Source organism: Lolium perenne, chromosome 4, assembly GCF_019359855.2.
Source record: "Lolium perenne isolate Kyuss_39 chromosome 4, Kyuss_2.0, whole genome shotgun sequence".
NCBI lineage: Eukaryota > Viridiplantae > Streptophyta > Magnoliopsida > Poales > Poaceae > Lolium > Lolium perenne.
This window is the reverse complement of record NC_067247.2, coordinates 152631947-152657700: the sequence shown is the minus strand read 5'-3', so window position 1 is coordinate 152657700 and position 25754 is coordinate 152631947. Positions and strand designations below refer to the sequence as shown.

Genomic DNA, 25754 nt, shown 5'->3' with positions numbered 1-25754 from the left:
TTTGGGGTTGGTTAGAGTAGGTTAGTTTGAGTAGATCACTATTTGCTATAGTGTAGGAATAGTGTTCAATTTTGGAAAATACAAAAATATCCAAAATGGAAATAATTCAAATGGTGAACCTTTTTGAAAAGTGAGTGTTGAGATAAGTTGTAATTGACCAGAGATGAATGGAGGTGGTGGTGGAAAAATTAGATTTCAAATTTTGGCCAAAATGGCTAAGTGGAGATTGTTGATCTTAATATAAAGTTGCAACTTTGGATGAGCATAGCTAGTGATCAAAGATGAATTTGGCAGGGTGATCTTCATCAAAGTTGTTCACCTTGATGTTGACTTTGAAAAGGTGCAAAGAGTTAGCAAGAATTGGTTTGGGAAAATTGAATTGAAGGGGCTCAAAGTGGTGATCAGACTAAATTTGGCAGATTTGGCCATTATCTCATGTGAGTGGAAATTGTGTTTGAAATTTATTTGAAAAGTGAAACCTTGGTTCCAAAAGTTGTAATAAGTGTTTAATAACATTATTCAACTAATGGTGAAGACCAAATAGGTCTAGGGTCAAAATTTATAAAAATGCCATAGAGCATAAGTGAGGGTTTTTAGGGTTTTGTATTTATTGGAATTTTCTTCCACTTTGATTTATTTGGTTGGTGATCTTCATATGATCACTCTAGGGTTTTAGAGCACATCAAGATACAAGTAACAACAATCATCATGGCATATCACTCAAATGCACAAGTCCTATGCATGGTACTATATGCAAAAGAAAAGTTTTTGTTGGTTTGAAATTTTGCTTTCTGAATTCTCTAACTTTCTTTTCATTGAAATTTGGGGTGTTACAGGCGGCCAGCTTGTGGTCTTGAGGTGGCCGGCCCCCTCCCTTGGCCCCTCATTATATAGGTGGATCCCAAGTGTTGGTGTCCAAATCTTCGAATAAGACCCGAAACCAAAACCTTCCATAAGAGGGGGAAACCTAGCCCAACTAGGACTCCCACCCAAAGGTGGGATTTCCACCTCCCATGTGGGGGGTGGCCGGCCCCCTATGGTGGTTTCTTCTGGACTTTTCTAGAACCTTCTAGAACCTTCCATAGAACCTTCCGCGACATTTTATTTCACATAAAATGACATCCTATATATGAATCTTATTCTCCGGACCATTCCGGAACTCCTCGTGATATCCGGGATCTCATCCGGGACTCCGAACAAATATTCAAACTCCATTCCATATTCAAGTACTACCATTTCAACATCCAACTTTAAGTGTGTCACCCTACGGTTCGTGAACTATGCGGACATGGTTGAGTACTCACTCCGACCAATAACCAATAGCGGGATCTGGAGATCCATAATGGCTCCCACATATTCAACGATGACTTTAGTGATCGAATGAACCATTCACATACATTACCAATTCCCTTTGTCTCGCGATATTTTACTTGTCCGAGGTTTGATCTTCGGTATCACTCTATACCTTGTTCAACCTCTTCTCCTGACAAGTACTCTTTACTCGTACCGTGGTATGTGGTCTCTTATGAACTCATTCATATGCTTGCAAGACATTAGACGACATTCCACCGAGAGGGCCTAGAGTATATCTATCCGTCATCAGGATGGACAAATCCCACTGTTGATCCATATGCCTCAACTCATACTTTCCGGATACTTAATCCCACCTTTATAGCCACCCATTTACGCAGTGGTGTTTGGTGTAATCAAAGTACCTTTCCGGTATAAGTGATTTACATGATCTCATGGTCATAAGGACTAGGTAACTATGTATCGAAAGCTTATAGCAAATAACTTAATGACGAGATCTTATGCTACGCTTAATTGGGTGTGTCCATTACATCATTCACATAATGATATAACCTTGTTATTAATAACATCCAATGTTCATGATTATGAAACTAATCATCCATTAATCAACAAGCTAGTTTAAGAGGCATACTAGGGACTTCTTGTTTGTCTACATATCACACATGTACTAATGTTTCGGTTAATACAATTATAGCATGATATATAAACATTTATCATAAACATAAAGATATAAATAATAACCACTTTATTATTGTCTCTAGGGCATATCTCCTTCAGTCTCCCACTTGCACTAGAGTCAATAATCTAGTTTACATTTGTAAAGATATAACACCTTGGCCTTCTGGTGCTTTATCATGTTTCGCTCATGAGAGAGGTTTTAGTCAACGGATCTGACATGCTCAGAACCGTATGTATTTTGTAATTCATTTGCGTCTCAACGCATCACTCATTTCCAAATGAGTTGGCATTAAATATGTTTGGTCTTCTGGTGGAACCTTAATTCCGCGGTCTGAAATATGTCACTAATATTGTCACACACAATATAGCTTCAAAGTTCTGACTCTGTCGGAAATACACCAAGTTCTTCAAAGAACCTCTTGACTTAACATCCTTTGTCATTGTCAAAACAATGACATACTCTGCCTTCTTTTGTAGATTCCATCACAATATTTAGAACTCTTCTAAATCTAGCATAGACAACTTCTAGCTCATTGTGCTACCTTTTAAAACAAACACTTAGTCTAATTTGAGATTGAAATTCTATTTTTATATGTGACAAAACAAATATCGGTGTAATCACCTTACAGCGATTTGTTTGTCATTTCTCCATACAAAACTATATATATATATATATCCTTGGTTCTTCTAAAGTACTCAAGGATACTCTTACTGTCGTCCAATGATCATCTCATGAATCATTCTAGCATATGTTCATAACATTTTAGAGCACAGGACATCTGATTGTGTACATATTATTCGTGATCCATAATCACTCATGTGTTTTTACTCATTGAGTATCAGATACTTCAAGTCTTGTTAAAACTTTACATGACAAGAACATTTTCTTAATATTTCTATATTGAACTATTTCAATATCCATTCTATGTACTTTGACTTAAACTTATTTTGTGTTTCAATCTATCTTCATAGATCTTGACACTAAATTTGTTTCAGTCCATATCCTTTCATTGAAATTAATTTCTCAATGAAACCTTTTAATCAAGTATATAATTACATCATTTATAACCAACTATATGTCACCTACATAAAGTATTATAAATATGTCTCAGCGCTCCCACTTAATTTCTTGCAAATGCAAGCCTCTTCATCGTCTCTTGATGAAATCAAAAACTCTTTGACTATTTCATCTGGTGAAGATTCCAACTCCGCGATACTCACTTCATCCAATTGATAAGTAATGCATTTTGCCATCCTACTAGCATATCTCATAAAAGAAATATGTAGTGATTACTAGAATAATCCACATAGACTATAAGCATCGCTACGGAAGATCTAATCTTATCGTAGTCAACTCTTTGAACTTTGTCGTAAACAATTTTTTGACAAGTCAAGCTTTCTTCAAGGATATTTCATCCAAGTCCATCAATTTCATAGATCCATTTACTTTCAAAAAGTATTCATCTATCTTGGATTTTATGGCGTATAGCCATTTTAACGGAGTCAGGGCCCATCATAACTTCTTTGTTTGTAGTTGGTTTATCATTGTTCAAAATCAATCCTTTGTCCACAAATCATTTATTTGATCACAAAGTAAACCATACCTACAAGGTCCAATATGTACTTTGATCTCCATGGCTAAAACACTTTGTAGTCATGGGAGCCATGATCGTCGTGGCCACTTCCGAAACCAATTCCGATGCTGTGCTACTCTGATCATTATGCTCAGGTTCATAAACCTTATCAAGTTCTATTGTCCTCCCACTCAAATACTTCGCTAGAAACAATTTCTTGGAAATAAGAAACATTGACAAACACTTTTGTCTTTGTCTACATAGTGGGAAGAATTCCCAATCAATTTTCTGGGATAACCAACAAAGACATTCATCCGATTTTGGTTGTAAACTTATTTACTTATGCTATGCATACCAAAATTTTAAGAAAAGACTATTAGGATTCATACCCATACCATAAGTCGTATGGTGTCATTTCAACGGATCATGATGATGCTCTATTAAGTGTAAAAGCGGTAGTCACTAAAGCATAATCCACAAAATATAATGGCATCAAAATTTTATCTCATCATTGATCCAACAAGGTTTGGATATGTCTTTTGGATACTTCATCATCACTATGATACTCCAAGAAACGTGAGTTGTAGAACAATTTCATAACTCTCTTAGATGTTCGCTAAAACTAGTAATTCAAATATTTCCACTATGATCCAATCATAGATATTTGACTTTTCTATTACGATGATTTCCACTTCATGCTGAAATTTATTTGAATCCATTCAAATGTTTCAAACTTCTTCCTTATTGAATATATCCACATATATATACTCAATTCATTGTTGAAAGTTTTCATGAAGTAGAAGAATCTCCCGCACACAACTATGCCTAGTGAACCACATACATCATCATGTATTTTTCACTAAGTTAGTTGCCCGTTCAACTTTTGGCCTATGAACGGTATTTTAATCATTCTCTTTAGAAAAGATTTGCAAGCGCCAAATGATTCAAAAAATCAAATGACTCCAAAAATCCATTTGCATGGAGTTCCTTCATGCGTTCCTTTCTAACATGACATAAACGGAAGTTCCACAAATAAGTGGAATTCAAATCATTTGCCTTATGGCATTTTAGCGTCAGTGTTATGTATGTGTGTTTCACCATTATGATTTATAATAACTTATCCATCATACATGGAGTAATGTCATAATTTGAACAACTCTTTGTTTTCATTTGACCAGAGCAAAATAACAATTATTAAGTTCTTTATTATAAATTCTAAGGGCTAGATAGAATGCTAACGACGAACATAATAACACTTTATTTTTGTTCCAGACGTGCATTCTTATCATATTCCTTGTCAGTCACTTAGGCCATTGTATTCTTGTATTGCGTTGTTTTGTATGACACTTCATACCAACCAATATGGTACTAATACCCAAGAATTTCATTGTGTGACTTAACTAGGAATACAACCATAACATGTATATCATTTATATACACCTGAGCTAGACTTTCTAGTCTTTTCTTTTCTTTTTGCCAAAATATCTTTTGCAGTTTCTCTTTTAGCTTTCCTCATTATTCAGAAAAACACTTCAACATCAATAACTTCTAGGTTTGTTGGTCAAATACCAATAACCTTGAGGTTCTTACTTTGAAGTTGATCATCATATGACAAGTGTTTCAGATTTCACTATTAGTAACTTTGTAATATGATGAACAATTTCACTCATAATTTTATCCATTGTATCATGATGACTTTCTGAGACCATGTCTGTACAAGCTAGGCTCGTAAAGTTTTAACCTTGGTATTCGCATGTGCAAATCTGGCTTGCACCCGTTGTATGCACACGTAGAATCTATCACACCCGATCATCACGTGATGCTTCGAAACGACGAGTTTTAGCAACGGTGCATACTAAGGATGATAACTTCATGGATATGCGAATATTATTAGTGCCCCAAAAGTTTGGAGGATTGTGACGCCTGGCGTCTTCAATCTTCATACATTCCCATAAAACTTATGAGTTTATGTAGTCTCACCAAATTTATATTCTATCATCTTGCAATAAGGTCTTAGATATCACATATATCTCATACCTTGATTATTTCTGAAAACTAAATTTTCAGCTCCTTACTTTTCAAACAGATTTGAACTTCAAGTTTCACGGAGACAAGATAACTTTAGGTACTAATTGAAACCGTAGCTTATTGAATCAACAATATGAGGTTTACTAAAAGTTTGCAATAGGACTTAATCAATTCTTGATTCTTTAACAATACGGTACCAATCCGTAAAGTTTCTTATCAGATTTTAACAGTATTTCTATCTCAATTACAATACTAGCGCATAGTAGTAAACGGATGCCAATACTACAAAATTAATTCAAAATACTACTCAGACTAAGTTTATGATAATTAGTTCATGTTTTAATCTAATTACTAATGAACTCCCACTTAATACAACATCCCTCATAGTTGTTAAGTGGTACACGATCCAAATCCACTACACCAAAACCGATCATCACGTGAGATGATGTAGCTTCAATGGTGAACATCAACATGTTGATCATATCATCCATATGACTCGTGTTCAACCTTTCGGTTTCCGTTGTCCCGAGGCCATGTCTGTACATGCTAGGCTCGTCAAGCAAACCCAAGTATTCCGCGTGTGCAACATGGCTTACACCCGTTGTATGTGAACGTTGAATCTATCACATCCGATCATCACGAGATGCTTCGAAACGACGAACTGTACAATGGTGCATACGAGGGGAGAACACTTTATTATCTTGATATTAATGTGAGGGATCATCTTATAATGCTACCGTCGCGATCTAAGCAAAATAAGATGCATAAAGGATTAACATCACATGCAGTTCATATGTGATATGATATGGCCCTTTTGTCTTTGCGCCTTTGATCTTCATCTCCAAAGCACGGACATGATCTCCATCATCAACGGGCATGATCTCCATCATCGTCGGCGTAGCGTCAAGGTCCATGGCGCCGTCTTCATGGTTGTTCACCTCATGTAGCAACTATTACAACTACTTTGAAATACTACTCAACATGAAAATTAAAGACAACCATAAGGCTCCTGCCGGTTGCCACAATACAATAATGATCATCTCATACATATTCATCATCACATTATGGCCATATCACATCACCAAACCCTGCAAAAACAAGTTAGACGTCTCTAATTTGGTTTGCATATTTTACGTGGTTTAGGGTTTTCGAGAGAGATCTAATCTACCTACGAACATGAACCACAACGGTGATACTAATGTTGTCAATAGAAGAGTAAATTGAATCTTCACTATAGTAGGAGAGACAGACACCCGCAAAGCCTCTTATGCAATACAAGTTGCATGTCGAACGAGGAACAAGTCTCATGAACGCGGTCATGTAAAGTTAGTCCGGGCCGCTTCATCCCACTATGCCACAAAGATGCAAAGTACTCAAACTAAAGATAACAAGAGCATCAACGCCCACAAAACCATTGTGTTCTACTCGTGCAACCATCTATGCATAGACACGGCTCTGATACCACTGTAGGATAACGTTGCATAGAAAACAAAAATATTCCTACGGCGAACACGCAATCCAAGCCAAGATGCAATCTAGAAGACGGTAGCAACGGGGGGGGGGGGTATCGAGTCTCACCCTTGAAGAGATTCCAAAGCCTACAAGATGAGGCTCTTGTTGCTGCGGTAGACGATCACTTGCCGCTTGCAAAAGCGCGTAGAAGATCTTGATCACGATCGGTTCCGGCGCCACGAACGGGCAGCACCTCCGTACTCGGTCACACGTTCGGTTGTTGATGAAGACGACGTCCACCTCCCCGTTCCAGCGGGCAGCGGAAGTAGTAGCTCCTCTTGAATCCGACAGCACGACGGCGTGGTGTCGGTGGCGGTGAAGAAGTCCGGCGGAGCTTCGCTAAGCTACGCGGGAGATATGGAGGAGAGGGGGGCGGCTAGGGTTTGGGAGGGGGTGGCCGGCCACTTCAATGGGGCGGCCAGCTTGTGGTCTTGAGGTGGCCGGCCCCCTCCCTTGGCCCCTCATTATATAGGTGGATCCCAAGTGTTGGTGTCCAAATCTTCGAATAAGACCCGAAACCAAAACCTTCCATAAGAGGGGGAAACCTAGCCCAACTAGGACTCCCACCCAAAGGTGGGATTTCCACCTCCCATGTGGGGGGTGGCCGGCCCCCTATGGTGGTTTCTTCCGGACTTTTCTAGAACCTTCTAGAACCTTCCATAGAACCTTCCGCGACATTTTATTTCACATAAAATGACATCCTATATATGAATCTTATTCTCCGGACCATTCCGGAACTCCTCGTGATGTCCGGGATCTCATCCGGGACTCCGAACAAATATTCGAACTCCATTCCATATTCAAGTACTACCATTTCAACATCCAACTTTAAGTGTGTCACCCTACGGTTCGTGAACTATGCGGACATGGTTGAGTACTCACTCCGACCAATAACCAATAGCGGGATCTGGAGATCCATAATGGCTCCCACATATTCAACGATGACTTTAGTGATCGAATGAACCATTCACATACATTACCAATTCCCTTTGTCTCGCGATATTTTACTTGTCCGAGGTTTGATCTTCGGTATCACTCTATACCTTGTTCAACCTCTTCTCCTGACAAGTACTCTTTACTCGTACCGTGGTATGTGGTCTCTTATGAACTCATTCATATGCTTGCAAGACATTAGACGACATTCCACCGAGAGGGCCCAGAGTATATCTATCCGTCATCGGGATGGACAAATCCCACTGTTGATCCATATGCCTCAACTCATACTTTCCGGATACTTAATCCCACCTTTATAGCCACCCATTTACGCAGTGGTGTTTGGTGTAATCAAAGTACCTTTCCGGTATAAGTGATTTACTTGATCTCATGGTCATAAGGACTAGGTAACTATGTATCGAAAGCTTATAGCAAATAACTTAATGACGAGATCTTATGCTACGCTTAATTGGGTGTGTCCATTACATCATTCACATAATGATATAACCTTGTTATTAATAACATCCAATGTTCATGATTATGAAACTAATCATCCATTAATCAACAAGCTAGTTTAAGAGGCATACTAGGGACTTCTTGTTTGTCTACATATCACACATGTACTAATGTTTCGGTTAATACAATTATAGCATGATATATAAACATTTATCATAAACATAAAGATATAAATAATAACCACTTTATTATTGTCTCTAGGGCATATCTCCTTCACTTCCGCCTACTTAAGGTCTTCGTCGCGAAAACCCTATCACGTTCGACGAAACCCACAGAAACCTTCCAGAGCCGCCGCCATCGCGAAGCCAAGATCTGGGGGACAGGAGTCTCTGTTCCGGCACGCCGCTGGGACGGGGAAGTGCCCTCGAAAGGCTCCTCCATCGACACCACCGCCATCTCCATCAACGCTGTTGTCTCCCATGAGGAGGGAGTAGTTCTCCATCGAGGCTCGGGGCTGTACCGGTAGCTATGTGGTTCATCTCTCTCCTATGTACTTCAATACAATAATCTCATGAGCTGCCTTACATGATTGAGATTCATATGATGATGCTTGTAATCTAGATGTCGTTATGCTAGTCAAGTGAATTTTACTTATGTGATCTCCGGAGACTCCTTGTCCCACGTGTGTAAAGGTGACAGTGTGTGCATCGTGTGGGTCTCTTAGGCTATATTTCACAGAATACTTATTCACTGTTATGAATGGCATAGTGAAGTGCTTATTTATATCTCTTTATGATTGCAATGTGTTTTGTATCACAATTTATCTATGTGCTACTCTAGTGATGTTATTAAAGTAGTTTTATTCCTCCTGCACGGTGTAATGGTGACAGTGTGTGCATCCGTGTTAGTACTTGGCGTAGGCTATGATTATGATCTCTTGTAGATTATGAAGTTAACTATCGCTATGATAGTATTGATGTGATCTATGCCTCCTTTCTTAGCATGAAGGTGACAGTGTGCATGCTATGTTAGTACTTGGTTTAGTCGTATTGATCTTTCATGCACTCTAAGGTTATTTAAATATGAACATTGAATTGTGGAGCTCGTTAACTCCGGCATTGAGGGTTCGTGTAATCCTACGCAATGGTGTTCATCATCCAACAAGAGTGTAGAGTATGCATTTATCTATTCTGTTATGTGATCAATGTTGAGAGTGTCCACTAGTGAAAGTGTAATCCCTAGGCCTTGTTCCTAAATACTGTTATCGCTGCTTGTTTACTGTTTTTTGCGTTACTCTTTGCTTGTTTCTTGTCCTGGGCAAAGCACTTTTCTGGTGCCGTTGCTACTGCTCATATATATTCATACCACCTGTATTTCACTATCTCTTCGCCGAACTAGTGCACCTATTAGGTGTGTTGGGGACACAAGAGACTTCTTGCTTTGTGGTTGCAGGGTTGCATGAGAGGGATATCTTTGACCTCTTCCTCCCTGAGTTCGATAAACCTTGGGTGATCCACTTAAGGGAAACTTGCTGCTGTTCTACAAACCTCTGCTCTTGGAGGCCCAACACTGTCTACAGGAAAAGGAGGGGGGCGTAGACATCAAGCTATTTTCTGGCGCCGTTGCCGGGGAGGAAAGGTAAAAGGTACTCACACTCCGGATCTCGGCTACTAAGCTATTTTCGCCGTTGTAGGTACTCGAAGCTATTTCCTTTAGATCCTGCAATTGCATCTTTTTGTTTCTTGTTTACACTAGTTTGGCATAATGGACAAGAATGAGCTTCTTATTCTATTTCCTGATTTAAAACATGGATAGTTTGATGCGAAAATTAAAAAACCTATGGAATCTTATTTGCATGCTGGTAGTAATATTAGTATGAACGCTTTGAACACCATTGTTGATAATAATATAGAAAGTTATAAGCTTGGGGAAGCTGGTTTTCATGATCTTTTTAGTCCCCCAAGCATTGAGGAGAAAATTTTCTTTGATGATACTTTGCCTCCTATTTATGATGATTATAATGATAGTGGTCTTTTGGTGCCACCTACTATGGAGAGTAAATTTTGTTGTGATTATACTATGCCTCCTACACTTGATGAGAATAATAATGATAGCTACTTTGTTGAATTTGCTCCCACTACAACTAATAAAATTGATTATGCTTATGTGGAGAGTAATAATTTTATGCATGAGACTCATGATAAGAATGCTTTATGTGATAGTTATATTGTTGAGTTTGCTCATGATGCTACTGGATATTATTATGAGAGAGGAAAATATGGTTGTAGAAATTTTCATGTTACTAAAACACCTCTCTATGTGCTGAAATTTTTGAAGCTACACTTGTTTTATCTTCCTATGCTTGTTACTTTGCCCTTCATGAACTTGTTTATTTACAAGATTTCTTTGCATAGGAAGCATGTTAGACTTAAATGTGTTTTGAATTTGCCTCTTGATGCTCTCTTTGCTTCAACTACTATTTCTTGCGAGTGCATCATTAAAACTGCTGAGCCCATCTTAATGGCTATAAAGAAAGAACTTCTTGGGAGATAACCCATGTGTTATTTTGCTACAGTACTTTGTTTTATATTTGAGTCTTGGAAGTTGTTTACTACTGTAGCAACCTCTCCTTATCTTAGTTTTGTGTTTTGTTGTGCCAAGTAAAGTCTTTGATAGGAAAGTTCATACTAGATTTGGATTACTGCGCAGTTTCAGATTTCTTTGCTGTCACGAATTTAGACCTGCCTCCCTGTAGGTAGCTCAGAAAATTAAGCCAATTTACGTGCGTGATCCGCAGATATGTACGCAACTTTCATTCAATTTGGGCATTTTCATTTGAGCAAGTCTGGTGCCATTTTAAAATTCGTCTTTACGAACTGTTCTGTTTTGACAGATTCTGCCTTTTATTTCGCATTGCCTCTTTTGCTATGTTGGATGAATTTCTTTGATCCATTAATGTCCAGTAGCTTTATGCAATGTCCAGAAGTGTTAAGAATGATTGTGTCACCTCTGAACATGTGAGTTTTTGATTATGCACTAACCCTCTAATGAGTTTGTTTCGAGTTTGGTGTGAAGGAAGTTTTCAAGGGTCAAGAGAGGAGGATGATATACTATGATCAAGAAGAGTGAAAAGTCTAAGCTTGGGGATGCCCCGGTGGTTCATCCCTGCATATTTCAAGAAGACTCAAGCATCTAAGCTTGGGGATGCCCAAGGCATCCCCTTCTTCATCGACAAATTATCAGGTTCCTTCTCTTGAAACTATATTTTTATTCGGTCACATCTTATGTACTTTACTTGGAGCGTCGGTTTGTTTTTGTTTTTGTTTTGTTTGAATAAATGCTTGTGTGGGAGAGAGACACGCTCCGCTGTTGCATATGGACAAGTATGTCCTTAGTTTCTACTCATAGTATTCATGGCGAAGTTTCTTCTTCGTTAAATTGTTATATGGTTGGAATTGGAAAATGATACATGTAGTAATTGCTAGAATGTCTTGGATAATTTGATACTTGGAAATTGTTGTGCTCTTGTTTAAGCTCTTGCATCATATACTTTGCACCCATTAATGAAGAAATACATAGAGCATGCTAAAATTTGGTTTGCATATTTGGTCTCTCTAAAGTCTAGATAATTTCTAGTATTGAGTTTGAACAACAAGGAAGACGGTGTAGAGTCTTATAATGTTTTCAATATGTCTTTTATGTGAGTTTTGCTGCACCGCTTCATCCTTGTGTTTGTTTCAAATAACCTTGCTAGCCTAAACCTTGTATCAAGAGGGAATACTTCTCATGCATCCAAAATCCTTGAGCCAACCACTATGCCATTTGTGTCCACCATACCTACCTACTACATGGTATTTCTCCGCCATTCCAAAGTAAATTGCTTGAGTGCTACCTTTAAAATTCCATCATTCGCCTTTGCAATATATAGCTCATGGGACAAAATAGCCTTAAAAACTATTGTGGTATTGAATATGTACTTATGCACTTTATCTCTTATTAAGTTGCTTGTTGTGCGATAACCATGTTCCTGGGGACGCCATCAACTACCTTTTGTTGAATTTCATGTGAGTTGCTATGCATGTTCGTCTTGTCTGAAGTAAGAGCAATCTACCACCTTATGGTTGGAGCATGCATATTGTTAGAGAAGAACATTGGGCCGCTAACTAAAGCCATGATTCATGGTGGAAGTTTCAGTTTTGGACATATATCCTCAATCTCATATGAGAATAATAATTGTTGCCGCATGCTTATGCATTAAAGAGGAGTCCATTATCTGTTGTCCATGTTGTCCCGGTATGGATGTCTAAGTTGAGAATAATCAAAAGCGAGAAATCCAAAATGCGAGCTTTCTCCTTAGACCTTTGTACAGGCGGCATGGAGGTACCCCATTGTGACACTTGGTTAAAACATGTGTATTGCGATGATCCGGTAGTCCAAGCTAATTAGGACAAGGTGCGGGCACTATTAGTATACTATGCATGAGGCTTGCAACTTATAAGATATAATTTACATGATACATATGCTTTATTACTACCGTTGACAAAATTGTTTCTTGTTTTTAAAATCAAAGCTCTAGCACAAATATAGCAATCGATGCTTTCCTCTTTGAAGGACCATTCTTTTACTCTTATTGTTGAGTCAGTTCACCTATTTCTCTCCATCTCAAGAAGCAAACACTTGTGTGAACTGTGCATTGATTCCTACATACTTGCATATTGCACTTGTTATATTACTCTATGTTGACAATATCCATGAGATATACATGTTATAAGTTGAAAGCAACCGCTGAAACTTAATCTTCCTTTGTGTTGCTTCAATACCTTTACTTTGATTTATTGCTTTATGAGTTAACTCTTATGCAAGACTTATTGATGCTTGTCTTGAAGTGCTATTCATGAAAAGTCTTTGCTTTATGATTCACTTGTTTACTCATGTCATCTCCATTGTTTTGATCGCTGCATTCATTACATATGTTTACAAATAGTATGATCAAGGTTATGATGGCATGTCACTCCAGAAATTATCTTTGTTATCGTTTTACACCTTGGACGAGCAGAACTAAGCTTGGGGATGCTGATACGTCTCCGACGTATCGATAATTTCTTGTGTTCCATGCCACATAATTGATGATATCTACATGTTTTATGCACACTTTATGTCATATTCGTGCATTTTCTGGAACTAACCTATTAACAAGATGCCGAAGAGCCAGTTGCTATTTTCTGCTGTTTTTGGTTTCAGAAATCCTAGTAAGGAAATATTCTCGGAATTGGACGAAATCAACGCCCAGGGTCCTATTTTGCCACGAAGCTTCCAGAAGACCGAAGAGGAGACGAAGTGGGGCCACGAGGCGCCCAAACCATAGGGCGGCGCGGCCTGCCCCTTGGCCGCGCCGACCTGTAGTGTGGGGCCCTCGTGTGGCCCCCTGACCTGCCCTTCCGCCTACTTAAGGTCTCCGTCGCGAAAACCCTATCACGTTCGACGAAACCCACATAAACGTTCTAGAGCCGTCGCCATCGCGAAGCCAAGATCTGGGGGACAGGAGTCTCTGTGCCGGCACGCCGCTGGGACGGGGAAGTGCCCCCGGAAGGCTCCTCCATCGACACCACCGCCATCTCCATCAACGCTGCTGTCTCCCATGAGGAGGGAGTAGTTCTCCATCGAGGCTCGGGGCTGTACCGGTAGCTATGTGGTTCATCTCTCTCCTATGTACTTCAATACAATAATCTCATGAGCTGCCTTACATGATTGAGATTCATATGATGATGCTTGTAATCTAGATGTCGTTATGCTAGTCAAGTGAATTTTACTTATGTGATCTCCGGAGACTCCTTGTCCCACGTGTGTAAAGGTGACAGTGTGTGCACCGTGTGGGTCTCTTAGGCTATATTTCACAGAATACTTATTCACTGTTATGAATGGCATAGTGAAGTGCTTATTTATATCTCTTTATGATTGCAATGTGTTTTGTATCACAATTTATCTATGTGCTACTCTAGTGATGTTATTAAAGTAGTTTTATTCCTCCTGCACGGTGTAATGGTGACAGTGTGTGCATCCGTGTTAGTACTTGGCGTAGGCTATGATTATGATCTCTTGTAGATTATGAAGTTAACTATTGCTATGATAGTATTGATGTGATCTATGCCTCCTTTCTTACCATGAAGGTGACAGTGTGCATGCTATGTTAGTACTTGGTTTAGTCGTATTGATCTTTCATGCACTCTAAGGTTATTTAAATATGAACATTGAATTGTGGAGCTTGTTAACTCCGGCATTGAGGGTTCGTGTAATCCTACGCAATGGTGTTCATCATCCAACAAGAGTGTAGAGTATGCATTTATCTATTCTGTTATGTGATCAATGTTGAGAGTGTCCACTAGTGAAAGTGTAATCCCTAGGCCTTGTTCCTAAATACTGCTATCGCTGCTTGTTTCTTGTTTCTTTGCGTTACTACGCTTGTTCTTGTCCTGGGCAAAGCACTTTTCTGGTGCCGTTGCCACTGCTCATATATATTCATACCACCTGTATTTCACTATCTCTTCGCCGAACTAGTGCACCTATTAGGTGTGTTGCGGACACAAGAGACTTCTTGCTTTGTGGTTGCAGGGTTGCATGAGAGGGATATCTTTGACCTCTTCCTCCCTGAGTTCGATAAACCTTGGGTGATCCACTTAAGGGAAACTTGCTGCTGTTCTACAAACCTCTGCTCTTGGAGGCCCAACACTGTCTACAGGAAAAGGAGGGGGGCGTAGACATCAGTACGCCCTCATCGACTCGTCATACTTCTGTCGATAGGCTCTCAACTCCTCTATTGATGCAGGTTTGTTGCACGTGGACAAGAAATTCTTTACGGACAGATCCTCGAAGGTTTCCCAACTGTTGATAGATCCAGGTGGTAGCTTCTTGATCCATGATTGAGTTGCGCCACTTAGATACACCTGGATGCTCTGCATAGCTGTCGCCTTAGTTCCACCCATCAGCTTTACTGTCTCCAGGTAATCAACCAACCAATCATCGGGATCTTGCAATCCGTCGAATTTCTTATAACTATCAGGCAATTTGAAATCTGACGGTACTCGTGTTTTGCGGACTCGTCGAGTGAAACAGGGGAGTCCACACAGATCTTCGTCATCTACTTCAGGTGAGTGCCGACGTTCTCTCCTTTCTTGTCGCGCCCTGTCAACCCGTGTTTGCGCCACTGTGTCTCTAGCCGACGTTCTTGGGGGTGGTTGGACTGCCCCCACAGGTCGTGGACTGTTTTGCCTCGCGGCACCTTCGGGAGGTGTGCTTGTACTTGCAAACGCTGTCCCCATGACTCCGACTCCTGCCAAAGCCATGTTATACAATGCCTCTCTTGGATCTCCCGCAGGTGGCCTGTTTGCTAGTATAAAGGCCTGTGTCGCCATATATCCTGCTTCCGGGGTTTTTGAGATAATGTTCCCTCTTGTGTCGATCGACATGAAGGACATGTTGAGGTTTTGAATTAAATTCTCCCTATCGGCCTCAGGTATATTTTGCAGCCGAGATCTTGCTCTATTTCGAGCTGCTCTATGACTATCTCCCGAAGTACCTGATTGTCGGCTCAACTCCGCCCTTCGCCTGCTTGACTCGGCAGCTGCCTCCCTTCTTCTATTCAGATCAGCTGTATGTTTTTCTAATTCTCGTCCAACACGGGCGAGTCTGTATTGGTACGCTTGCAATTCTTCCGCCGTAGCAGTTGTGGTCAATGGTTCCGTACCATCCATGGCTCTTGCGGCTCTGTCCCACGCTGCTTGTGGGAGTTGAACCCTTAGACGCGGTGTGGGCCCGACATATTTCGTGCCTAAACCTCGCCTGAGATCAGCGGGATCGACATATGGGTTTCCCGCATCGTCGAAAGCCTCTGATGTTTCCGGCTCTACTCGACTTGCATCCTCAATGGCATATACTTGGTGATGTGTAGAAGCTTGATTGTCATCGATATCGGTGACACCGTCATATAGATCGGCGAAAACCTCACGAATAGAAGTAGATCTATCGACGAAATCGAAAGCGTCGACGCTGTCGTAATCGCTGCTTATATTTGAGTCCGCAGACGACCCGACGGATATGTTGCTAAAGATCTTGATGAATTCGCCGCTTGATGAAAGCTTGGTGGAGATTGCCGATGAAATCTCTTCATCGCCAGACTCGAACGATGAAACCGATCCCGATGAACCGGAGCCAGCTGCACCCGATCTCGCCGAATCCGATCTTGCGAGACGATGAGATCCTTCCTTCCTGACGCGGAAGTGGAACTTTCCGAACGCCATGTCCATGGGCTCCTCCAGATACGCATATGCATCCATACGGGAGGGTGGGTGAGGAACAAAATCGACTAGAGTGGTTTCGATCTGTTTACCTTGATCCATCATGTTGCTTGCTACCGAAGATGTTGATGATGTCGAACGTGCCATCGAGATCAGATCCTTGTCGCCTCTAATTCCCACAGACGGTGCCAATTGATAAGGGATAAACTTATCAATGCCTACGAGTTGTAGACTAGGGTTTAGTTGGAAGTAGAGGGCAAGTAGATCTCGAAGGTTTCAGCCGGAAAAGTACTCGACTGCTATGAAAACTAGGGTTGCGTGAAACAATGAATCGATCCTTTCTTTGTCCCTCGTCTCCCCCTTATATAGGAGGCGGAGCCGAGGGTTTCGTGATGCACAAGTTACAGAGTCCGGGAGGGTTTCTGAACCGTCCCGTAATAATTACAAGTTGATATTCCTAATACAATTGGGGATGTGGGCCTCCAGTAAACCCCGGGTATCTTCTTCGGCAGGCCCATTGGGGATGCCTATGTCACCGGCGGCCCCATGGCGAACGCCGCCGGCGCGACTGGCCGGCTGCTGCCGGCCTCGTGGTCGTTCGCAGACGGGGAAAACTCGCGCTTCGGGGTCATGGCGGCGCGGAAGCTCTAGCCCGCGCGTGCGTGTGGCCGGAGTGGGGAGTGGGGACTAGATAGGGATAGTCCCCCTCCCCCAGTCCACATTTAATAGGACTGGGGCACCGACAGCTGGGCCAGCCACGCGGACCAGGCGGACACGCGAGGACGCCGCGTGCCATCCGCGGCCACGCAAACCCGGCCCAGAGTCGTTCCGGACGCCGCGGCCGTCCGCTTTTGCGGTGCGTGCCCGCGTTGGGCCACTTTTTTGTCCGGCTCGACCCATCCGGACGCGCGGGCGTGAGATGGGTCGCCCCGTTGGAAATGCCCTTAGGCTTTCTTCTTTAGGAATGTCCCAATAATTACGCATTTCTAGCCTAAGAGCATGAGTTTTTGGGCAAGACATAACAGCATGGAATTCACATTCTGGTCTCGGCCATAAACTTGGCAAGTGTCCCAAGTACATCTGTTTGTCTAAACAGTAAGGCTCCGAGAAGCTAATTTTTTTCGATAAAGGGAATATATTAATATCAAGAGATACCAATTACATCCAGCATCTGCAAAAACGCACCACCCTAATGGCACTACGGATGCACACAGCCAAAAAAAGGAAAAGAAAACTAAGAAACAAAAGTCCCGCTACAATATCTCGGGCCTAACAACAGCAATACATCCACCGCCATGACAACACCTGAATTACAGACTCTTCAAAAAACGACGCCTCCAAGAAGGGAACAATGCTCAAACACCATCGTCGCCCGATCAAAGATCTTGGGTTTTCACCCTGAAGATAGTCCCCACTCTCAAAACAATGCCTCCACCAAGGTCATTGCCAGACACAACCAGTTAAGGCCAGACCTTGGATTTTCACCCTGAAAGGTAGGACTCTGCACTTCACCTGTGTTGTCGCCCCCACTTTCATACCGCTGCTGTGACTTGAACCTCAATAGCGCCGAGACTTGAACCTCCCTTAGCTAGTCCTCCCCTCCGGCCTTCATGAAATTCTCTTCTTCCGACTTTCATCATGGATCCATAGTCACTTGATGTCAACACAGAAAAAGAGCTTCGCGCCGCTCCCTCCAGAACCAATCGGTCGGAATAAAAGCATGGGTGCGCACGACCGAATACCTCCGATCCAGCAAACTCCAGGCAAAGCACTGTTACATTCGCCGGCGGAGCCTTCCGGAACTCAACCCCCGGCCAGATCACGAGTCCAGGCCTCCGGTAGGTCCTCCTCTTCACACAAGAGAGGCCCTAGGACCGCCGCCTTTATTCAGGTCGGACCCCCACGTCGGCGACCATCCCGGGCTGGCCAATCCAACCCTCCACCGGCGACACCATCGCCGGCTTCCATGCTACTCCATCTCGCCGCCGGATCGCGGTGATAGATCAAGGATCCACCACCACCAACCGCAGGCCGACCCTCTCCGGGGAAGAAGAGGGCCACCTCCTCCGTCGAACCCAAGGCTGCTGTCCCGGGCGCCCTCGTGTCGCGGAAGAATCTCGAGATCACCTCCACGCACCGACGAGAGGCGGGGGGGGGGGGGAGGGCATGGCGCAGACCGAGGGCCTGGCCGCCGCCCACCCAGCCCTGTCGGAGTGCTGCGGGGGAGAGCCGACGGAAGGAGGGAGACAGGCCGCCACCGCCCAACCCACCCGCGCCGGCCGGTCCGCCAGGGGACAATCGCCGGGAGGAGGGGGCCGCAGCGCACGTCGCCCATCCCATCCGATCTGCGCCTGCTCCGCCATGCGTCGAGGAGGTGGGATCCGGCCGCCGTTCATCACGCACCGACGAGGAAGGGCCCCCATCGCCGCCACGCCCCGAGGGTCTTTGCCCCGGCGGCGCTACCGGCGGCGGCGGCGGCTAGGGTTGGGAGGGTGGGGTGCGGGAGGGAGGGTTGGGTTGAACACTTTATTCCGAGAAGCTAATTTCCAACCAAAAACCCTGATCTTGGGAGGAACATTGGCTTTCCAAATGAGGTCCCATAATTTTCTCTCACCATTTGGATTAGTACTGGATCATTGCCGCTTGTGTTTGATCTATTCATCAAGGCAGAGTTATAAGCATTTCTCTTCAGCATCATGCGGAATACGAATTTTCAAGATCTCTTCAGCATCATGCGGGTAGAAGACATAATTGACCAGATGAGAAACCCATCTAAGACACAGAGGGAGTAGCATATTTAGTTGGACAATTCTGCAAAGGAAACAATTTGCATTCTCATACACATCTATCGATTACAGTCTTAACGAATCGATCTGATTAGAGAATAATAAAATTACACGGGATTAATCAATCGTGATTGGCTTGCCAGAAGAGACTTGTTGATCCAGCAAGAAGGAAACCAACCCAGAGAACTGAGGAACAGATTATGAGCAAGAGAAGAAACCCTGGTCGATGGATCGCCCAGGGAAGAACGACCACCGTGCCAACAACACTAGAATCCCTTAGTCAGTCCAGCGCCCCGCCCGAGCCATTTTCTTCGACGCTGGCGACGCGCGGCACGCGCGGATCAGTTAAATTCAGTTACCGCGCGTGCGCGCGCGTTCGCTAGACTGGGCTGGCCTGAATGGTCTACTAATTGACACCTGCTACGCTAGAGCTGCATGCGGCGGCGCGTGGCCGTGTGCAGGAAGCATCGGTCACGTCCTGACACGGCGCAGCGCGAGGTAGGCGAGGAGCCGGTACCCGAAGAACATTGCGACGAGCGCCGCGATGCAGGTCGCCGTGCTGGCCTCGCCGTGCGTTGAGTCCGGCGGGAGCAGCCGAGCGAGGTGGCCGCCGTACTGCACGGCGATGAGCAGGCGGAAGCAGTAGTATGTGAAGGAGGTGTACTTGGCCCACACCATGAACCCTGGCACGTTGTGCACGTAGAAGCCGCCCGTGAGGAGGTAGGCGAGCATAATGACGGTAGCGAGCGTGGAGGCGCGCTTGGCGTCCATCATGAGGGCGCCGATGGCGAGCCCCAGCCCCTCGGCGACGAGCACGTAGCAGAGGATGACGAGGAGGGTGAGCGCGAACGCGGTGGGCGCCGGGTTGAGGCCGGCCATGAGGTAGACGATGACGGTGAAGGCGGTTGGCAGGGCGAGCTCCATGGGCAGGTCGCCGGCCATCCTGGACATGAAGTAGGCCGAGAGAGAGTACATCCCCGAGGCGCGCTCCCTGGCCAGCACGGGCCGCTCCTGCGGGAAGGCGAAGACGGCGTTGAAGGAGGCGAAAACGCCCCAGAAGATGGAGACGAAGAAGAGCAGGCCCATCCGGTCCTGCACCTCCAGCGGCGTGGACCGCCACCACATGGACCCCGCCACCAGCGCCGGCGCGATGATCTGGAAGAGGCGCAGCGAGGTGAATGTCTCGTGGCGGCGCTCCTTGAGGCTGCGCCTGAGCAGGATGGTGAACTGGTTCGTCCAGGTCGTGCACCCGCTGCAGCTCTCCAGCGGCTGCGGCTGCTGCTGGTGCTCCCTGGACGCGTGGTTGTCGGGAACGAGCGCGCCCGCGTTGATGGCGGCCTTCACCTTGGGGGCCAGCACCCTGCTGTAGGATGCTATGAGCGTCTGCTTCACGCTGCCTCCCGCCGCCGGGGAGTCGCTGTACTCTGCTTGAGCAAAGCCTGCACAAGAAGAGATTCATTCAACAGTTAGAGAACAGAACAATCTTTCGCAGAAAACAAACAATCCTTAAAATCAGACGAAGATATCATGACGTTCAGTTCGTTTCTGTGTGGAATCTAGCGGACGCCGCCATGAATGACCCCTGCTTCGAGTCGACCGACGTGGTGGCTGGTCATCCAACGGCTCAAAAGGGTGCCTCGTCAAGCAGCAGGAAAAGGAAAGGAGGTGGCGAAATTGCAGCGATAGATGATTCCTCCTGTCGAAAGCGGCCAACGGTAGTGACAGGGGCACTTGGGAACAATATCGACGGTGGTTGCCGCCGGGATCCTTCTCCTTCACCTTCTCAGCTCAGGTGGCTCGTTCGTGCTAATAATGGGAAAGAAGGAAGGAACCCGATCCAACTGAAAGCTGTCACGGATGTCGGATCTACGTGTCTACAGCTTTGCTGCCTAATTCTCAGTTGTCTGAACTCTCAAGCTTTCAGAAATCTCAGCCCCCACCATTGCTTAACCATCTTGCCTTGTATGTGACTATGTGCTCCCTCCAATCCATATTAAGTTGTGCTGAATTAGTGCAAGTTTACACTAAGTCAGCTATACTTAATACAGTAGTATGGATCAGATAGCGAGTAATACTACATATTCATGCTCCAACGGTGGACAGTGCTGCACTGAGAACATGACACTTTACCAAACATATAACTATCGTTTAAAAGCGCAGCACTGAAATTATGCGGTTTTGCTGTGCAAGAGAAGCATGAAGTGAGGTGATGTATGTCTAAAAAAGAAAAGGAATGGTGTGAGGTTATGAGGAGAAGGACCAAATCTTGACCCAAATACTTTCAGATGTGATTGTGATTAGATTTCTTTCCAGGAAACCTGTAGAATATAGACAAAACCCTGGAGGGCAATCACCACTGAAATCGTAAACCCTGGTCGCCCTAAATTGCGGATGAACAGGCGGAGGATGCGACCTCGTGACTAGACAGTGCTTGCATTACACTGGAGTAGCATAGCAGCAGCAGTAGAGTGGAGGGAACGCATTGGGCCGTGTAGCTATCGGCCGATAGGCCCAATAGCAGTGTCCCACCGGTCCCGACTTCTTCCCTAGCTGACATGTGTCCGGTGGGTGCGATTATTCAACCCTAACTAAAGTGCTTTGCGCAAAAGCTGGTAGTAGTGAGAGAACACACACTACACTGGCTTGGCTTAGCTTAGCTTAGCTTAGCTTGGCTTAGGCACTGGCATCATCATCATGATGCCACTCTTTTTTATTTCTGCCCCTCTCAATCGATCCGATCTTTTAGTTGGGTGCACTCCACACTATGTCCACCAGATTAGGGGTTTTACTTGTCTCCATATTCTCCTCATCGCTGATCTAATACCTAGTCACAATGCTAAAAGGGGATCGAACAAGAACACGTAAGATTATGCTGCTAGTGTTGCCTTTGGCGTTCAGCCTCTCTCTCTCTCTAGCTAGATTGTTTAATGGTTTGGTGAATCTGAATTTCTAGTACTCATGCATGCATGCATGTTGGAAGGGAAGCATCCATCTCTTGCTAGCTTTAGATAAGTTTTCATGGAAACAAAGGAGTTACTAGTAGTAGTAGTACGAGAATCAACTCACCATTAGCGAGGTCGAGCATGAAGTCGGCGGGGTTGACGTGGAACCCCGGCGCGAAGCCGACGGAGGCGAAGTAGTCCATGGCGTCGCGCCCCGGCCCGTAGTACATGCAGCTCCCCTCCGCCAGCAGCAGCACGGAGTCGAACGCCCGGTACACGCGGCTGGACGGCTGGTGCACCGATAGCACCACCGTGCGGCCTTTCCTCGCCAGCGCCGTCAGCGTGGCCACGAGGCGGGAGGCGGCGGTGGAGTCAAGTCCGGAGGTGGGCTCGTCGAGGACGAGCAAGCTGGGGTTCACCAGCAGCTCGTGCCCGATGCTCACGCGCTTCCGCTCGCCCCCCGACACGCCGCGCACGAACGCGTTGCCCACGATGGTGTCGGCGCACGCGCCCAGCCCCAGCTCCGCGATCACCGCCTCGGCGGCGGCGAGTTTGGCGGAGGTCGGGGCAGATGTGGGGAGCCGCAGCATGGCGCAGAAGGCGAGCGTCTCGCGGACGGTGAGGTGCGGGTGGAGCACGTCGTCCTGGGCCACGAACCCCGTACGGCGCTGCACGGCGCGGCACGGCGCGCGCCCGCCGGCCAGCACGGTGCCGGTGTGGCGGCCGGAGATGCGGCCGCCCAGGATGGAGAGCAGCGTCGACTTGCCGCTCCCCGACGGGCCCAGCACCGCCAGAACCTCACCGGGCCGCGCCTCGCCCGTGATCCCCTTGAGGATCGTCCGCTCCTCCACGGCCCCGACGCCGCCCATCACTCCGCCGCCTCCGCCCGAGTGCGATATCCTCCCCGGCGGCTCCTTCCCCGCCGCAGCAGCCGTGCGCTCCACCTTGACGCGGTAGGCTACGTCGATGAACTGCAACCACAGCATCAAAAGCACACGCGCCGTCAAAAACTAGTCCACGATGATTTGAAACCGCGATTCCGCGCGCAGATAGCAAGCTAACACACACGTGCACGCGACATAGACCATGCATGATGCGTGTGTAGGGCTAGCTACCAACCTGGAGGTTGAGCGGCGTGCAGACGGACGTCAAGAAGCAGTCCATCTTGGACGATGCCGGCGCCGGCGTGGCCTGCGGCGGTAAGGCGACTACGCCGGCGGCCCCGCCGTGCATGCCCTGCCCGTTCGGAGGCATCGTGTTCGATCGCAGCTCGAGCTCAGTTTCCTCAAAGATATGCTACACGATCGATCAAACGGAGAGGATGGCGATGAGTTAGCGATCGATCGATGGAGTGGAGGTGGTGGTGGTTGGCGCTTCCGTGGATGGTGGTGGTGATCGATCGAGTGTGAGAAGAGGATCGAAGGGGAAGTGGGAGGTGGGAGGGGTATATAAAGGAGGTGGCGTCCATGGCACATGGACATGGAGGGTGGTGAGGGCCACGTCACCGTGGCAAGGGAGGCGGCACGTGGCGGGAGGCGCGCGGCGAGTGGAGCGGCGGGCCCACCGGCGGTAGTGTGTGCTTTTGGCGCGCGGCACCCATGCCCCCACCTTTTTTTCGTTGGACCTGGGGTCGCCGTGGAAGAGACGAAGAAGAGAGATTGCTGGCTGGTTCGGGGAATCGAAGCGAGGAAGAAAAAGGCGCGCGAGAAGATGGGGTAGCCGTTTGGTGCGCGCGCTGGTGCAGTGGTGCGGTGGCATCACCACAGCGCGCCTGCGTGCGCACTCCAACACCCCACGCCGCCGGCCGGCCGAACCTCCTACTGTGCCGCGGCGGTTAATATTAACATTTCATCATTTTGACCAAACCATAGTCGCAGATATTTTACCAAAAAGTCGGGTATAGATTTTATGGATTGGCTGTTCTTGATAGATCGAGAAGCTATTCTATCTCGCTCCATATAATTGCACATCATAAAATATTTAACATGGCTCTAAGAGATTGATATGCATGGTTAGTTGCATGGATATATATAAAGCTGCAAATAACTAAGAAAGGCCCAACCTACTGAAGTTTAAGTTAATAATGAACACTTAGAATCCTCAATTGTTTCAGAATGCTCAATTTAAGAGCAAAAGTTTCTCAACATGACCTTTCCTTTCATAAAATGTTGAACTTAGATGCTTATTCTCAAATGATGTAGAATTCAGACAATGATCTTCGGGAACTTTGGCCAATGGTGCACACGCTGAAATTACACAATGTATTTGGATTAGTTGTGTAGAAATGTAATTAGTAATTAATTAGGTTTTAAAAGAGCAAATAAGTATTTATATTGCGGCTTTAAAAAGGGTTTAGCTCCAATGTTGGATCTTGCACTTTACTGAACGGATCGACATAGACATCGTCGCCAATATCATATAGTGTAAAGTAACTAAAATGGAAAAGTAAAATAAAAATAAACATTGTTCTTAGACACACTAAAATTCCACTAAATTAATGATCAAAGAAAAAATCATGTGTTTTAAAGAGAGGAAAAATTAAAACAATATAATCCTTAAAACACAAGATAAGTTTTGAGTGTGTTATTTTCAAAATTTGTTTGCATAAACGGGATAATGAAAAAAATGTGTTACTATTTGTATAAATGTTATTATTTCCATAAATATCCTATTTTTATCATAACTAGCGTGGTGGCCCTCGCAAATGCGAGGGCATCATCTATAGTAAAAACGTTAAAAAATAATTTTAAATTATTTAAACCTCTTTTCCTTCTATTTGTCTCCTTCATTGAGAAATTGTTTTACAAAATACATTGGTATTGGTTAACTTTATCTCTATTTTGTAAATTAATATATTAGTACATTGCAAACAAATAACAAAAGAAAATGAAATGAAATATCTCTTAGATAAATGTGTTTTTAATAATACCTTTTTAAAACTTTTTACGAATAATATTGTTGGAGATATGCCCAAGAGGCAATAATAAAATGGTTATTATAATATATCTTTGTGTTTATGATAATGTTTGCATACCATGCTATAATTGTATTAACCGAAACATTGATACATGTGCGTTATGTAAACAACAAGGAGTCCCTAGTAAGCCTTTCGTATAACTAGCTTGTTGATTAATAGATGATCATAGTTTCATGATTATGAACATTGGATGTTATTAATAACAAGGTTATGTCATTATGTGAATGATGTAATGGACACACCCAATTAAGCGTAGCATAAAGATC

General features: G+C 44.7%; 1 protein-coding gene across 1 annotated transcript; it reads right to left on the bottom strand.

The window, feature by feature from the left end:
• Positions 1–19592: 19592 nt before the first annotated feature.
• On the bottom strand, positions 19593–23924 carry LOC127294178 (ABC transporter G family member 25). Its single transcript, XM_051323927.1, has 3 exons — positions 23631–23924; positions 22636–23482; positions 19593–21008 (listed from the first exon to the last, which is right to left on the bottom strand). Exons 1-3 carry the CDS (start codon positions 23763–23765, stop codon positions 20041–20043), a joined length of 1950 nt encoding a protein of 649 aa, XP_051179887.1. The 5' UTR covers positions 23766–23924; the 3' UTR covers positions 19593–20040.
• Between the last annotated feature and the right edge of the window lie 1830 nt (positions 23925–25754).

Coding starts and splice junctions, on each gene's coding strand:
- LOC127294178 (XM_051323927.1), bottom strand. CDS start 23,765: ATGCCTCCGAACGGGCAGGGCATGCACGGCGGGGCCGCCGGCGTAGTC. Junction 23,483..23,630: donor GCACGCCGCTCAACCTCCAG/GTTGGTAGCTAG, acceptor CTGTGGTTGCAG/TTCATCGACGTAGCCTACCG. Junction 21,009..22,635: donor CATGCTCGACCTCGCTAATG/GTGAGTTGATTC, acceptor CTTCTTGTGCAG/GCTTTGCTCAAGCAGAGTAC.